We start from the raw sequence: 15,444 nt of genomic DNA, 5'->3' as shown, positions 1-15,444 counted from the left end.
CCCCTCCCCTGCTCATGCTCTGTCTCTCCCTGTCTCAAAAATAAATAAAAACATGGGGCACCTGGGTGGCTCAGTCAGTTAAGCAACCAGCTTCGGCTCAGGTCATGATCTCACGGTTCCTGAGTTCCAGCCCTGCGTTGGGCTCTGTGCTGGCAGCTCAGAGCCTGGAGCCTGTTTCAGATGCTGTGTCTCCCTCTCTCTCTGACCCTCCCCGTTCATACTCTGTCTCTGTCTCAAAAAATAAACAAACATTATTAAAAAAAAAATAATTAATTAATTAATTAAATAAAACCATTAAAGCATTAAAAAATAAACGTTACAAAAATTAATAATAAAATGGTTACTTTTATGTTATGTGAATTTCACCTCAATAATTTTTTATTTTATTTTATTTTTTTAATGCTTTTACTTATTCTTGACAGAGAGAGCCAGAGCACGAGCAGGGAAGGAGCAGAAAGAGACGGAGACACAGAATCCAAAGCAGGCTCCGGGCTCTGAGCGGTCAGCCCAGAGCCCGACGCAGGGCTTGGACCCACAGACCGCGAGATCATGACCCGAGCCGATGTCGGATGCTTCGCCAGCTGAGCTCCCCAGGCGCCCCCACCTCAATCATTTTTTTGTTACGCCTGTATCGGTGACCTGTGAAGAACATCATACTTCCGAAGTGCTGATCTAATACCTAGAACTCCCACTCTTAACTGCTTTTTCGACTCATCTCGTTCTTTCTTTCCTGCTACCAAAATATGCAGTCAGAATGAGTCATAGAAGAGGCAGGCTGAGGAGTGGGTCTCTGGCCAAAGCAATCCTTCAAAGGGCCGTCAGCAGCATCCGCAGAGCCGCGGCATCCCCACAGGCCTCCTGGTCCCTGCTCCCAGGATCCCCAGTCCCCTGCTGGAGAATCAGCCTCGAGCTAGCATCCACTTCCAGCTCTCAACAATCCTCAGGACCCCCGCACACCTCGGTGCAAGCCACCCCCACGTTGTCTCTCAGCCCCCTCCGCCCGGCCCCCGGGGTGCCCTGGCGTTCGGAAGAGGTTAAATGATTTGCCTCATTATTCAGAGTGAAAAAAGGAATCTGCTACCGCCCCAGCCCCAAGCTCTGGGTTGTTATAAATAGAAAGGAGGACAAATAAATTGCTTGTTGTATGGAGGCCCTGACCGCTCCGGCCTTCCCCTACTGATGAAGGCACTGGGGCCTACTAGGTGCCAGGCATTCTTTGAGGCTCGTAAATGGTTTCTTCCCCCATCAAGAGGACACACAGCCCCTCTGGGGGAAATCAGTGTTGCAAGTCTGACCGGTGCGAAGAACCGTCAAAATACATAGACTCGCTGAAGCTTATTCAGGAGGATGGGGGCTGTTAATGGAACAGGCCCCGTGTCATCTCCTTTCATTTCTTCTGCCATCGCCTCTTTCAAAGTGGTCAAAGCCAAAGATCGGGATGTCCTAGACGGACACCCACAGCCTGTGGTCCTCACCACTCCTACACAGCTTCTTTCCAGCTCGCAGGATGAGGAGGACAAACAAGGCAGTCTGGTTCACTCCTCCGCCTCAGCAGCAACGAAATGCGAAGAAGGATTTTTTAAATTCTACAATGAAGGATAAAGCAAATACCCTGTCCTTCAATTTCGAGGACAGGAGGCTGCTAAATCCCCTGGACTATAGGACAGGCCTGAGGAAACCAAAGACAGACTCCCGAGGCCCAAGAATAACAAGGTTTTGTCAAACCATCCATTTGCATGACCTAAATGCTAGGTGTGCAAATGGCCCCTCCGTGTCCTGAGTGTCCCCTTTCAGGACGGTGTCCTCACTATATTTAGCAAAGCTCATTATCCTCCCTGGGCGCTCCACCTCGGAAGGAGAGCTACGATCTAGTTTAAGAACTCCCTGCAGAGAGCCCCTGCTCAGCTCACACATTTGACTTCTCTGTTGGCTCAAGACGCTTCAGCCACAGAACTCATAAATGACTTTGCTGATAAATTCAGCTGCCCACTTTACAGATGAGCAAACAGAGAATGACTCTGGGTGAAAAAAACGCATTTCATTACCACCTCCTTCACTGGGGTCATGAGCTCGCTTTAGAAAAGAGGTAGGTATGGGGCGCCTAGGTGGCTCACTCGGTTAAGCATCCGACTTCGGCTCAGGTCATGATCTCGCGGTCCGTGAGTTCAAGCCCCGCATCGGGCTCTGTGCTGATGGCTCGGAGCCTGGAGCCTGTTTCAGATTCTGTGTCTCCCTCTCTCTCTGACCCTCCCCTGTTCATGCTCTGTCTCTCTCTGTCTCAAAAATAAATAAACGTTAAAAAAATATATAGAAAAGAGGTAGGTAGGTCGGTAGGGGGATATCTTTTGCTTTCCCTCTATCAAAAGGGTAATAATCATATTTTCAATGACTTACAATACCAGTTCAGAAAGGTTGACCTGTATTTCTGACTGATCCTTGGCTAGAAGAATCTATCCACCACTGACCTATCTGTGGCACCCCCTCCTGGTGAACCCCACTTTGTCATTTGGCCAATAGCAGCCCCGCTATTCCAGGAGGGCTCCCTATTAAAAAGAACCTGTGAGGGGCGCCTGGGTGGCTCAGCCCATTGAGTGTCTAACTCTTGATTTCAGCTTAGATCATGACCCCAGGGTCCTTGGATCGAGCCCCGTGTTGGGCTCCACACCAACCATGGAGCCTACTTAAGATTCTCTCCCTCTCTCCCTGCCCCTTCCCCTACTCTCTCTAAATAATGAATTAATTAATGAATTAATTAAAATTTATAAGAAACTATAAAAAGCCTGTCATGAAAATTAGCAGCCGCTAATTTACCAGGTGGTAAGAAAAAGAAGAAAATATCAGGCCAGAAAGAACCTCAGAGAACTAAACCAACTTGCACGTTTTGCAGATGAGGTTAAGTCCACAGACAGAGTCAGAGGTGCTGTTCCACAGGCCCCTAGAGCAGGGCATTACAGGGAGAGGCTACAGCGAGCCAGCTCAGCAGCCAGGACAGGCTGCTGACCCCCTAAGCCAGGGCTAACTGCAAATGAGGATTCACCTAGGAACCCAAGCCATTTCTAAGAGCTCTTTAGAGGGTGGCTCTACAACATGCACTTACCTTGCCCTGCCTCTTTGGTTTGGCAGCTTCACCACAAATAGCCCTCCACCTCATTCATTCATAAATGTTTATTGAGCACTTACTATATAGCAAACGCCATGCCAGGTGTTAGGAAACAGAGGACTTCTGGGAGTGGGGCGTAACCTCAGGTCAGGGAGAGGATGTGAGTGCCCAGAAGGCATGACTTACAGTGGGGACCACAAAGGTGAAGAGAGAGAAGTTAGGAGAAACGGGATGGAGGAGAAAGATCCACACCGGGGGGGAAGAGCAGAGCAAACGCCAGGAGCTGGGAGGGACACGGGAACCGTCCCATTTGAAAAGCTGGAAGCAAATGAGTGCAACCAGGAAAGCCAAGGGGAGGGGAGAGTTCTATGAATCTCTAGATTTTACAGGAGGAAAAGAGAGTTCACAGCAAACAGGCTGTGGATCCCTGGCTGCAAGCGAAGCTTTCGCTGGAGTATTTACAAGAGGCAAATGTGCCACAGTAAACTGGAGACAAGTCAGAGGCTTGGTTTTCAGTCTTGGTCTCTACGATTTTAATAGCGGCAAGATGTTTGGTACGTCGCTATATCTTTTTGAGCCTTCAAATACCCATCTGTGAAATGAGAAGAATTCTCATCTTCCTGATTTTATGGGGTTGTTAGAAGTATCAAACAGGAAAAAAAGGGGGGGGGAGGCATCAAACGAGATGTTACCCGTGAATACGCTTCATAACCTGCAAAATGCTAAAACGTTATTTCCTCTTGTTGGTACGTTATTTACACCAAAATAAGCCATTCTTCACAAAATGGCTCTGTATAAAAAAATGAACATCAGCATCACCGAGGCTGGAATCCTGAGGCCTCAAGGGCCAACGGTGACATCGTACATAGGACAATGATGAAAATGCCACTCGCCTGAGCCTAGCTCAGAGCTCGCGGCCAGGAAGCCTTCCTCACCGCAATGTGGGGTAACCCAAGCTCCCGTTCCCGAGGCTCCAGTGCAGAGGTGGCACTGATTTCTAGAACTTTCCTTGCCCCAAAGGGACCACATTCAAATCATGCATCAAGCTCTCACCTTACCAGTGGCTCCTTTACCACACTGGGGAAGCTGAGAGACAGGAGAACACATCCCATCCAGGGATGTGATCCAGGGTAATACGAGATGGCCCCTAAGCTCACAGGAGGGCAAGGCGCCCGTGGGAAGCCCCCCAGGCATCTCTCTGTGAGCTCAACGCCCCAGCTCAGAGTCAACCAGCCTTTCACCCCTGTCCGAGCCCAGGGGACTAAATATATACAGATGAGGTAAGGCATAGGTGCATCGTCTCCTGTGACGCAAAGAACTGAGCACAGGTTTCAAACGCTTCCCGTCTCCCCAAAAGCTCCCACGGTGTCACCGGCTGTTCTCCCACCTCCACTCTGTCCCCACACCCTGCTGTCAGCAGGTTCCTCTGCGGGGATCCTTAGGCAGGCCAGCACTGGCCTTTCTTCCCAGGTCCCCGGGGCAGACCCTCATGGAACTGCCTTGCACACATCCCCTGGGCTAACGAGAAACAGGGTCCTCCACTACCTGGACCACTACCCCATATACAACTCATCTCAGAGGCACTCACATGAGTGTCCACAGTGACAGTCTCCAAACCAGCCTTTCATCCAAGGCTGCCTTGACAATTTTTTTAATGTTTATTTATTTTGGGGGGGGGGGACACAATCCGAAACAGGCTCCAGGCCCTGAGCTGTCAGCACAAGCCTGACGACGCAGGGCTCGAACTCACAAACGGTGAGATCATGACCTGAGCCAAAGTCGGACATTTAACCGACTGAGCCACCCAGGCTCCCCGACCCAAGGCTGCTTTGAACCCTGGCCCTCCTGGTTCAACGAGATCATCCCAGCTTTTCCCGATTTCTTCTGGGCACAGAGGTTTCCTAAGAGTTCAAATCCATCACAACACTCCTCAGCTTCCCCCCCACCCCCACCCGCCGGCAGAGTGAAATGGATCTCACCCCAGTACCAGCTAGCGTCTTAAATTCAGGATCCACTCCTTGGCTCAAACCCACATTTATTTTACGTAAGAATCACCCTAGCCATCTTCCCCCACACTCTGATCCACAGTTATTTGGGGAAGGAAAGTTTCTACTGAACAGGCTAGTCTCTTTTCTAAAACACGGAAGCCACGTTACTTTCTTCATTTAAAAAACCAACAAGGGGGCGGGGGGAGGGGGTTGAATAAATAATAAACAGCACGTCGGCCCCCGCGCGCCGCAAAACGCCTATAAGTACATCTTTTTATTGCCCTTGTCTGCCATTCAGATTTGGGACATAATCACATCAGCCTGCCTTTCTGAGAATTCGTAGCTGTGTTTTTAATCTAATTCCGGGGACTGGAGATAAATCATCGTGAAGGGTCCCGATTTTCCGAGCCAAGAGCTTGCAGCGGCAGGAACAGCGATGGCATGCTAAGGTAAGGGGCCGGCCGGGAAGGGGGGGGGGGGGTGCCGCATGCAGTGATGAAGACCACACGCCCGTGATGTTTGTCTTCGTGCCAGCCTGCAGGGTCGCAGGGATGAAAGACAGACCCAGCTACGCGGAGGTAAATCAATAAGCACACAGGAAGCGGAGGGCAGGGGCGGGGAGGAGACGGCCCCACTGGCGAGGCACGGCTTGCATCCTGCACCGCTCAACAGACACGCATGGTGTGTGCAACACCACCCCGGCAAAGCCCGGTACGAGGGAGCTGGGTGTGCAAGGCCATGTCACAGGTGAAGGCCCAGGGGTCAGCCTTCACGACCCAAGTGGCTAATGCCCACAGGGGCCCCCCTCTCAGAGGAACGCTGTACCCACTGCACGCCCCGTGGCCGCTGATGCGTCCCAACCTGGGGAAGAGAGGCCACTGTCTCCCGACATCCAAGTTGGCAGTCGGAGGCCACCGAATCCTGGCTTTAGACTACAGCCCTCGGCTCTTGCTTTGCTCCCGCCATTTGTGGCGGAAACAAGTGCTGGCCTCTGCTGTCACCACGGCTTCTCTTCCGGGTGAGGCAGAGGTTGCCCAGTACTGCAAAAGGCAGGCCTCCCTCAATCCATTAAAGCTGTGCCTTCTAAGGGGTGCCTGGGTGGCCCGGTCGGTTGAAGGTCCGACTGTGGCTCAGGCCGTGCTCTCGCGGTTCATGGGTTCGAGACCCGCACCGGGCTCTGTGCCACCAGCTTGGAGCTCAGAGCCTGGAGCCTGCTTCAGGGTCTGTGTCTCCCCCTAAATAAACATTAAAAAATTTTTTTCTTTTTAAAGCTATGCCTTCTAAAACAGTGGCCAAGGGCCACATGTGGCCGTTTCAACCTAAACTTAAATTGACTAAAAGTACGTGAAAGAAAATAAATTCAGTTCTCAGTCCTAACGGTCCTGTGCCAGTCGACACGCTGGACCACACAGACACAGAACATCTCCGTCGCCGCAGGAAGGGCTAGCAAAGAGCACTGTGTTTGAAGACCTGTCGTGGGGCCAGGAACACAGGGTCTTCCGGCTCTTGGCTGGCAGCAGTGACATGATCATGGACGTCACCACTGTTGCTAACAATGACCCCGTGGATAACAGAATTTTGTGCTTATTTTTGACTCCCCACCGTGGTCCTGATCGTTATGAAGTCCTATTTCTAGGGGACCCGCCCCAAAATGCACAAAGCATGCCTCGCGTGACAATCGAGACCTCAAGGTCTCACAGTAACGTGAGAGACAATCCAAATCTTGATGCTGATCAGCCACCGACCCTGCCTTCTCTGATTTATAGCATCATCAGCCACTTCAATGCCAGAAGGCTGCCCATGCCACTTCTTCGAAGGCCCCAGGTCCACAGGTCGATAAACCAATCAATTAGGTCGAAATTAACTGTGGCTCATTTTAAACTGAGGGAAATTGATTTTTGCATCTACGTGGCTGGACTGAATATGCCATGTGCCAATGGATTCGGGCGTACCTAGAGAATACACGGGAAGGTTCTATGCTCAACAAAGTGAACGCCCTACCCCTAAGCAGCCCAGACCACTTATGAAGAAATACTAGCCCTCGATTATTCAAACCAAAATGTAGCGAGCTCTCCTTTACTGCCATCACAACTAACCCTTTTTTTTAAATGTTCTGAAAAGTTAACGTAATACCTCAGCTTGAAGAGATTTCTGTGCGGTTAACTCTCAATTATCGGCATCTGACTTGTTGTCGAAAATTTTATACGCCAAACTGGCTTTCTCTGAACACGTTTATGCCAGGCATTTCACAGATCAGCTACTCAAGAGAGCAAACTCATTTTAATATTCACCTAAGCAAAATTTAACCGGGAGGGTAACCTGGTGCCTTAAATGAAAATAAATAAATACATACAGAGCAAAGGTAAATCGGTTACTTTTTGGATTACCTCCTTTCCAGGTTATTAGAATGTTCCCGTGTCTGCCCATGACTGGCTCCATCTACCTCCGGCCCTGGGATTGAACGATGGCAATACAAAGATGGCTGTCACCTCTAAGGAGGAACAGACCCAAATATGACAATGAAATGCCCTGACAACATCCATCTTTGGCTGTGGGATATTAGTTTGCTCTTAGGACCTGCCTCCGGGATCCCAGGTCCCAGAGCAATTTATTAAACACACCACTGACTTCATTTTGCAGAATATAAAGAAAATAGTCTCAAAAAGAACATGAGCAAAACCAAGATCCGTGATGTCTACGTTCTGACGTTCTCGCAAACCTGGGCTCTTCCCCTCTAGGGAACGGCTCTCCAGCAGCTTGCCAAGAAACAAGAGCTACCATGCCGCTCTCCCGGCCTGCAGGAGCCCTGAGTGCAACGAGACTGTCTTTTCCTTCACCTGGCCTGGAGGAAAAGTGACAACCTATCTTACATTCTGACACTGCACGTAAGTCCCTACCTTTTAACAGTCATATACCATAAGTAACATTTTGGAGCCAGAGCGAATCTCATTACTCATGGTATCCGCGGCTATGGATAACAGAAAGCCATCGATATTGCAAGTTCCAAATTTTCTGAACATGCATGCCATACATGTGGGTAGAGTGTTTCCGGAAAGACATACAGAAAAACGAAGGACAGTGGCAGCACATAAACAGGGGACGCAAGGAGGAGGGAAATTTACTTCTCGCTATATTCTTGCACAAATCGTATCTTATAAACATGTATTACCCACTGAAGGCTAAATGAACCCACTGGAAGGCTTTTCATTTTCTCTGTTTACTTCTCCGTCTCCTCGCCCCTCCCCCATCCCTTCTTCCTCCCATTCCTTCCACCTCCCACAGCCTCCACCCACCGTGCCCCAAGATGTACAAGCCCCTAACGAACTAAAGGGCGGCCAGAGCCTCAGCAAAGAGCAGCCCGCAAGAAGAAGAGATGCCAGGGGCGCCTGGGTGGCACAGTCGGTTAAGCGTCCGACTTCAGCCAGGTCACGATCTCGCGGTCCGTGAGTTCGAGCCCCGCGTCGGGCTCTGGGCTGATGGCTCAGAGCCTGGAGCCTGTTTCCGATTCTGTGTCTCCCTCTCTCTCTGCCCCTCCCCCGTTCATGCTCTGTCTCTCTCTGTCCCAAAAATAAATAAACGTTGAAAAAAAAAATTTTTTTTTAATAAAATAAAATAAAAATAAATAAAAAAAAGAAGAAGAGATGCCAAGTGGAACCAGGAAGTTTTTCAAGGTCACGGCCTTTACCGACCCAACCCAACACCCCAGGCCAGCTCTTCACCTACATAGAAGGCCCCGTGAAACACCAAACGCTTTGCCTTCTCGTCTTTTGGAAGCAAACAGGTCAAGCATCCTAACGTCAGAATCAACCCGCCGATTCTTTCCCAAGCAAGTGTATCATGCAAGAATCTACTCCAAAGAGATCTAAAGCCACAAGTACCCCACCCCCAAAGGAGGCTCTTTGTCCCAGGGTCTTGTGCTGTAACAGACACTTTATTTTCAGTCTCAAATCAGGACACTGAATACTCCCTGGCCTCTAAAAAGCAGGAATTATGAAGAGAGAGCTCACTGGAAGGAAAATAAACCTGTAAATCCTGTTAGGCTTTGCGCTTCATTCCAAAGGATTTTTTCCCCAAAACAATACCATTAGCAATAATACCATGATAGCCCTAAAAGGGAGGCTTCTGTACAATCCCAGCTCTTTGTTCCACATAACCCCCAGGACAGCACAGCAAAATCAGGACTTCACTACCCTCACCACGGAGAGAGCCAACCCACTTTCCCTCTCCGTTTGTGGGCTCGCCGTGGTCCTCCTCCTAAATACCTTTTCTGTAACTTGGATGTGCTTCCTACCCTCTGGGCTCCTCCTCTTCCAAGCGGGCAGTCGGTCCACAGATATTCATTAAGGGCTTCCCAAGTGCCAGCCACAGAGAAGAGAAAGGCTTGGTCCATGCCCTCAAGGAGCAAACAGGGAAATGAGACAAACAAGCAATTATAACACAAGGCAGTAAGTGCTGCAACCAAGTTCAAAAGAGCTCTTCCCACTGGCGCCTGCCTGGGAATGCTTGGAGGTGTTCCCTGGATGCCGAAGAAGGGAACAGGGGCTTTGCGAGCAAAGACAGGAGTGGGAGAAGACCATCTCAGGCAGAGGAAAAGCAAGCATGACGACACAGAGGCAGGGAGCAGGCGTCAAGTCTGGAAGAAAGTCAGTGTGGCAAGAACGATGGAGGCCCCCGTCTTCGACTTGGCGCTTTTGCGGCGGGGCTCAACCTCGGAACTCTGAACTTGGGACTTCGACTTGGCCCTTTTTCGGCGGGGCTCAACCTCGGAACTCTGAACCCAGAACAGAAAAGTCCTAATATCTGACAGCAACTTGTTTTCACTGCTCTTGCCATATTTTATTATTACAAACATGCCCGCAAGGGATCACGGCAGAAACCACTCTCCCACGTTCCAGAACATGAGGAGGAATATCGTCACAGGAACCACGCCTAGTTTGCTCCGTAGGTGAGTGGAGCCGGAGAAAAAGAGAACCGGCATTGCCTCCAACACAGTGCTCTTTCTCAGCTGCAGGCCAGCTAGCTCCCTGCAGAAGCCCTCCTTCCCCTGTTCCCGAAGCCGGAGGCCTCAACGTCACCCCTACAGCTTCTCCGGTCAGACAGCTTCAGCTTCCAGCCCTAATCTGTGTTGCCAGGCATCCACTTAACCTCACTCGAAGGTCAGAGGGCAAGAAGCTGCAGTGGCTGAGCCCGATGACCCTTTATCCCTCCATCTCCCATGCCCTCCCGTATCACACAACCCACTAACATCCGACCTTAGGGTTGTAGCTGCTTTATTGTGTATTTGCTCCTGTCCAGCACGGTCACACGCCTGGATTTGCATCTGCTGTATCTACTCCCTTAAACTGAAAACTTTCTGGGGTGTGGGGGGTGAGAGATGAACAATGTCCTGCCCTCCCTCATTTGCACGCCCGTCTCGATTTAGAACTGCACTCTCTTCCACGGGCTACTGTGGGAAAATATTGCAATTCCTCAGGTTAAAAGGAAGGGGAAAAAACATAGTTACAAACAGAGAGGGAGGCAAACCATAAGACTCTCAAATACAGAGAAAAGTTTGAGGGTGGATGGGGGGGGTGGGGGAGAAGGGAAAACGGGTGATGGGCAGTGAGGAGGGCACTTGTTGGGATGAGCACTGGGTGTTGGAGGTAAGCGATGAACCACAGGAATCTACCCCCCAAAACCAAGAACAGACTTTACGCACGGTACATTAGCCAATTTGACAATAAACTATATTAAAAATAAATAGACGTTTAAAAAAAACTGAAAGGCGAGGGGAGGGGAGGAATGAAGTGAACTTGGCTTAGAGCTAGAAGCAGAAGGGACATATAATTTATAGTCCGCATCCTGACACTGGAGAGTGAAGGCAGCGCTTTCATAACCAGCACAGACAACTTACAAACTAGGTCTGTCCCAGGGAAAACAGAGGCGAATGGTCACCCTTGCTAGAAAGGTCATTCCAAACAGATGAGGGACTCCGGAGCTCCAAGAGGGACGCGCCAAAGCCCTTCAGTCACCGACTCTTGTGTTTTCAGCCTGAAGGGGCTATGCCAAACATGCTTGAGGCAGATAGCCCAGTACCGGGAAGTTCTTCCTGCTACCTAACTCAGATCCTTAAAGATTCGAGTTAATCCCACTTTTATTAACCTCGGGGCCTCAGAGAAGAGAAAAACACTGCCCTGGGCCTTCGTGGTAGGAATTCCTCATTATGAGTTCGCCTGCTAGCTCTCCATTCCTCAACTGAACCAAACTCCATCTGGTTGGCTCAGAAATACAAAAGCGGAGGGTTTGAGAGTCATTCCCAATGAGAACACAGTTCATCTTTAACTTGCCCCCCATCCCCAGGAGCCCTCACACACCAAACCCCAGCAAGAAATGGCACCTGTATGCATATTTTTGAGACGAAGAAGCTCTTTTTTTTTAATGTTTATTTATTTTTGAGAGAGAGAGAGAGAGAGAGAGAGAGAGAGAAAGAGAGAGACGCAGAATGCAAGCGGAGGAAGGGGAGAGAAAGTGAGGGAGACACAGAATCTGAAACAGGCTCCAGGCTCTGAGCTGTCAGCACAGAGCCCGACGTGGGGCTCGAACTCATGAACCGCGAGATCGTGACCTGAGAGCCCTGAAGTCAGACCCTAACCGACTAAGCCACCGGGGCGCCCCCTAGGAAGCTCTTCCCTCAGCCAAAACTATAGCTGCGGGGGACATGAGCTCCAGAAAGAATGGCTCCCACCCCTCCCCACTCCCAGCCCCCAGAGAGCTGATTCAAGACAGCAGAGCTGGGTGGCTGTTGAGACTCAATGAACAAGGCAGTATCTCTTGTTTCCCCTCCCCCGCCCCCACCCAACAGGGGGATGCTGCTGTCCCAGTTGAGAGCAAGGACCTTGCTGTTTTCTTTTCAACATACAAAAAGAAGTTTCAGATGGGGGTGGAGAGGGGAAGAAGGTCGGGACCCACAAACGAATCAAGCAGGCGGGCTCCGGCAGCCCTTGCCCGCAGCAGTTACATGCCCCCTTGGCACACACTCTTTCCCAGGGACTGACGGTTGATGGAAATCAGATGCTCCCACCCACTTGCCACCATCCCAAGCCCCTTTGGAGCCGTATTTTTTTTTTTTTTTAATTTTAGAAAGCAGTTATTTAAGAAGCCTTGTATAAAGAGAGCACAACTATTTGATCACCCAAAGGTCACCGGGACAATGCCAACAAAAAACGAAACAGCAGGCAACTCTGCCCCACGTGACCTTGGGCCAGTCACTTCACCTTTCTCAGCTTGTGTTTCTTTATCGACAAAATGGCACAATCAGTGAGGTGGTTTATAAGGTTCTTCCTGGCTTCAAGGGTTGAATATTTAACTCTCTGTATTTCCTGAAGACATGGCTAAAGAAAATCAGCGAAGGGAGGCAGAACTCGGACTCATCTTTTAACTTCTACTTTAAATGGGAACATTTTGACTCTAGAAATCGTGCAATTTGCCATCTCCTCTGGCCCCACTTTCCCCCCACCCCCACCCCCACCCCCACCCCACCACTGACCTTCCAGCTCTGATGTCAATCTTAACCACAGGGCTGGGAGTCTCATGAGGCAAAGAACATGGTCAAATTAATTTCGCCAATGCTGATACTAACCCCCACAAACTCGGTTTGCTATTCCTAGCAGTAAGTCTGGCCATAAAAGTGAAATTCATGTTACTTATGAGCTAATAAACCCATTGCCTGGATAGACATAAATCAGTTACTGAATAATGCCCACCACATTCTTGCAGTCTTTCAAACCCCTAAGTGTCATGAGTTAATATCCCTGTCCAAAAATAAAGTCAGTATCTCAAAGGGGGAGGTGGAATGGATAGACCACCCCCCCACCCCCCCGCAGCCAACAACAACAAAATTCAGCCCTTACACAAACACACAGACGCACGCACGCCCCTTGCTCTGACCACGGCAAGATAGTCAGCTTTCAGGTTTGCCCACCTTAATTGTGGTGCAGAAACCCCCTCCCCTGCCTGCTCTGTGTAAGTATCCTGCAACTGCAGGGTCCTCGCCTCCACTGCCAACTGACGATACACACTAAAGAAACCCCGTTTTTCAGCCACATGTAAAATGAAGCTGCACCCCTCCTCTACCTGCTGGAAACTACGCCGGTGTGCCCCCACCCCGGGGAAGTGTGCACAGCACCCCGCGAGTTTACCTGGCAGACGTTTGCTAAAATCGACAGGAAGAAGGAAAGATCAATGCAATTCAAGTGCTGACGGTTGTACTCGTGCGAGGGGGGGAAAACACAAATGCAAGCCGGGAAGTCCCCAGTGGTGCCTGCACCTGGGAGGCCACCGCAGAGGATGGATGCGGGGCTGAGGAAGTGCGGGGAGAGGAAAGAGCCGGAGGAAGGCGGGTGGCCAGCCGCTCACCTGTCCGTACACCTTGATGGGCTCCGGCTGCAGGGCAGCGCTCCGTCTCCTCCGGAGCGGCTTCTCGTCCGCCCCCCGGGGCCCCCCGCGCGCCCACAGCCGCAGCTCGCGCGGCTCGCCCTGCACCACGCGGAAGCCCCGGTCCTGGGGCAAGGGCGCGCGGCCGCCGTGCAGCGTCTGCGTCCACACCTCGCACAGAGCCCCGGGCGGCAGCAGCGCGACCAGGGTGAATAGGAAGGGGAGTCGGGACTCCCTCCTGCTGCTCCGTGTCGCCATGTTCGGGCGAACGCTGCCGCAGGTGGCGCCGCCGCCAGGAGAGAATGTGCAGCGCGAGGCCGGGACGGCGGCTGGGCCGGGGCCGCGCGCGCCGCTCCCGGGGCTCCAGGCCGCCCGCGCCGCTCGGGGCCGCCCCGCTGCGCCCGCCGCCGCCGCCGGGTCCCGCTCGGCTTGGCGCGGCGCCGTCACGTGTGCGGCTCGCAGCCGCGTCCCCCCTTCGCGCACTTTCTGCGCTCGGCGGCCTCGGCGCCACTCGGGCCCCTCCCCCGCGCGGGGATGGGGAAGTCAAGGCAGCGAGCGCCCGCGAGCGTGCGTCCCCTTGGCCCGCCGGCGGGCGCACCGCGTCGTCCTCCCTGCGGCGGTCGAGAGTTGTGTGGGGCTCGCTCGTCTTCCCCGGAGTTAGTTGCCTCCTCCGCAGGGTCGCGTCGAGGTCGCCCTAAACCGGTCTCCTTCCCTGACTGCACAGCCCCCGGTCCTGTCTCGCCGCACGACCACCTCCCCCGGCCCCCCGCCGCATCCCCACCTCGGAGGGAGAGCCCGGAGCCAAAGAAAACGAGCTCTGAGAAGGAAGAACACGGCAGCCGGCAAATTACGGTCCAGATGAACCCGCCCCCATTGTGAAATTCACACGGTTTCTACTACTCTGGGCATCAAAACCTATTTGAAGTGGCCACAGCCCTCCATCTAGCTCAACTGCCCAGGCCCCGAGCACAGTAAATACGCGCCCGCACAGAGGCAGTAAGAGCCAGGGACCATCCCAAAAGCGGACAAGCACACAGTTATACAGTGGTTCCTTGCACACGTGAATGCCTGTGCCTGACACTGGGCCCGGCACAGCGGCTTGCCTGTGACCCTCCAGGGTGACCAAGCACTGAGCCACCCTACCTAGGCTGCTGCCAAACGGGCACAATATGTCAGTCCTCTCAGCCTGCGGCCAACACCTGCCGCAAGCCTCTAAAGCTTGCCACTGGGGGTGGGAGGGGACAGACACTCAAAAGAGGGAGGAGGACACAGGTTACAGCTCAATTCAGCTTAAAGATCCAGACCCTCTTTGAACCAGGAGATACAGTTCCCGCTGTTGGAACTATGGAGGCACACCCAAGGTAAACATGGATTTGCGGGTTTGTGGGAGCAGTCAAGACCTAATCCGCTGTGGCCTCCTCTCTTCCATTTTATATTTCACTGTGCTCAGGTCTCAGATCCTGGGTTTTGATAAGAGTAAAGACAGAAGGAACAAGGCTAAAGATGAGGCCGCTTCTACGGTCGTCCAGTCCTTGGTTTAGAGGGAGCAGGGGGTGATCGGTTCAGTTCTCCCAAAATGCTCCTTGTTCTCAACAAACCACAGTAGCTTGATTTCTCCACCCTGCCCTAGAGTCCTCTCCAGTTAGCTTAACAGAGGGCCCCCTCCCCTGCCAAACATCACCCTTCCAAAGGAGGGACAGCCTTTCCTCACCTCCTTAAACCCAGCATTCTGCCACCCTCCCCCACCGCATGCCAGACTTGCTGGGGACCAGGCCTCAGGTTCTGCAGTCCCCTACCTCTTCCCAGCCCATTTTCTCCCCGAAGCAGGTTCTCCCCCGAACCCCATCTTTCCGTCCATCTCAATACAATCACAGAACCACCTTGTTCTCCCCACCTAGCAGATCACTTATCCTCTGGGAAAGCCACGGAACCACTGCCAGCTCC

General features: G+C 52.0%; 1 protein-coding gene and 1 long non-coding RNA gene across 4 annotated transcripts in view; one reads left to right on the top strand and one right to left on the bottom strand.

Annotated features, from left to right (window-relative positions):
* The window catches only part of SORL1 (sortilin related receptor 1), a 172,299-nt gene extending 158,008 nt beyond the window's left edge, over positions 1-14,291 (bottom strand). For all 3 annotated transcript variants that reach the window (XM_023239202.2, XM_023239203.2, XM_023239204.2), the window contains exon 1: positions 13,483-14,291. In XM_023239202.2, the coding sequence (XP_023094970.1) occupies positions 13,483-13,758 (276 nt within the window). In that variant the 5' untranslated portion in view covers positions 13,759-14,291. The remainder of the gene's footprint in view (positions 1-13,482) is intronic.
* On the top strand, positions 5,438-8,556 carry LOC109491845. Its single transcript, XR_002145394.3, has 3 exons — positions 5,438-5,537; positions 7,827-7,973; positions 8,371-8,556. It is a non-coding gene; the product is annotated as an uncharacterized LOC109491845 (long non-coding RNA).
* Positions 14,292-15,444: the final 1,153 nt, after the last annotated feature.

This window comes from Felis catus, chromosome D1, assembly GCF_018350175.1.
Source record: "Felis catus isolate Fca126 chromosome D1, F.catus_Fca126_mat1.0, whole genome shotgun sequence".
Taxonomy (NCBI): Eukaryota; Metazoa; Chordata; class Mammalia; order Carnivora; family Felidae; genus Felis; species Felis catus.
This window is presented reverse-complemented; position numbering and strand designations above follow the sequence as displayed.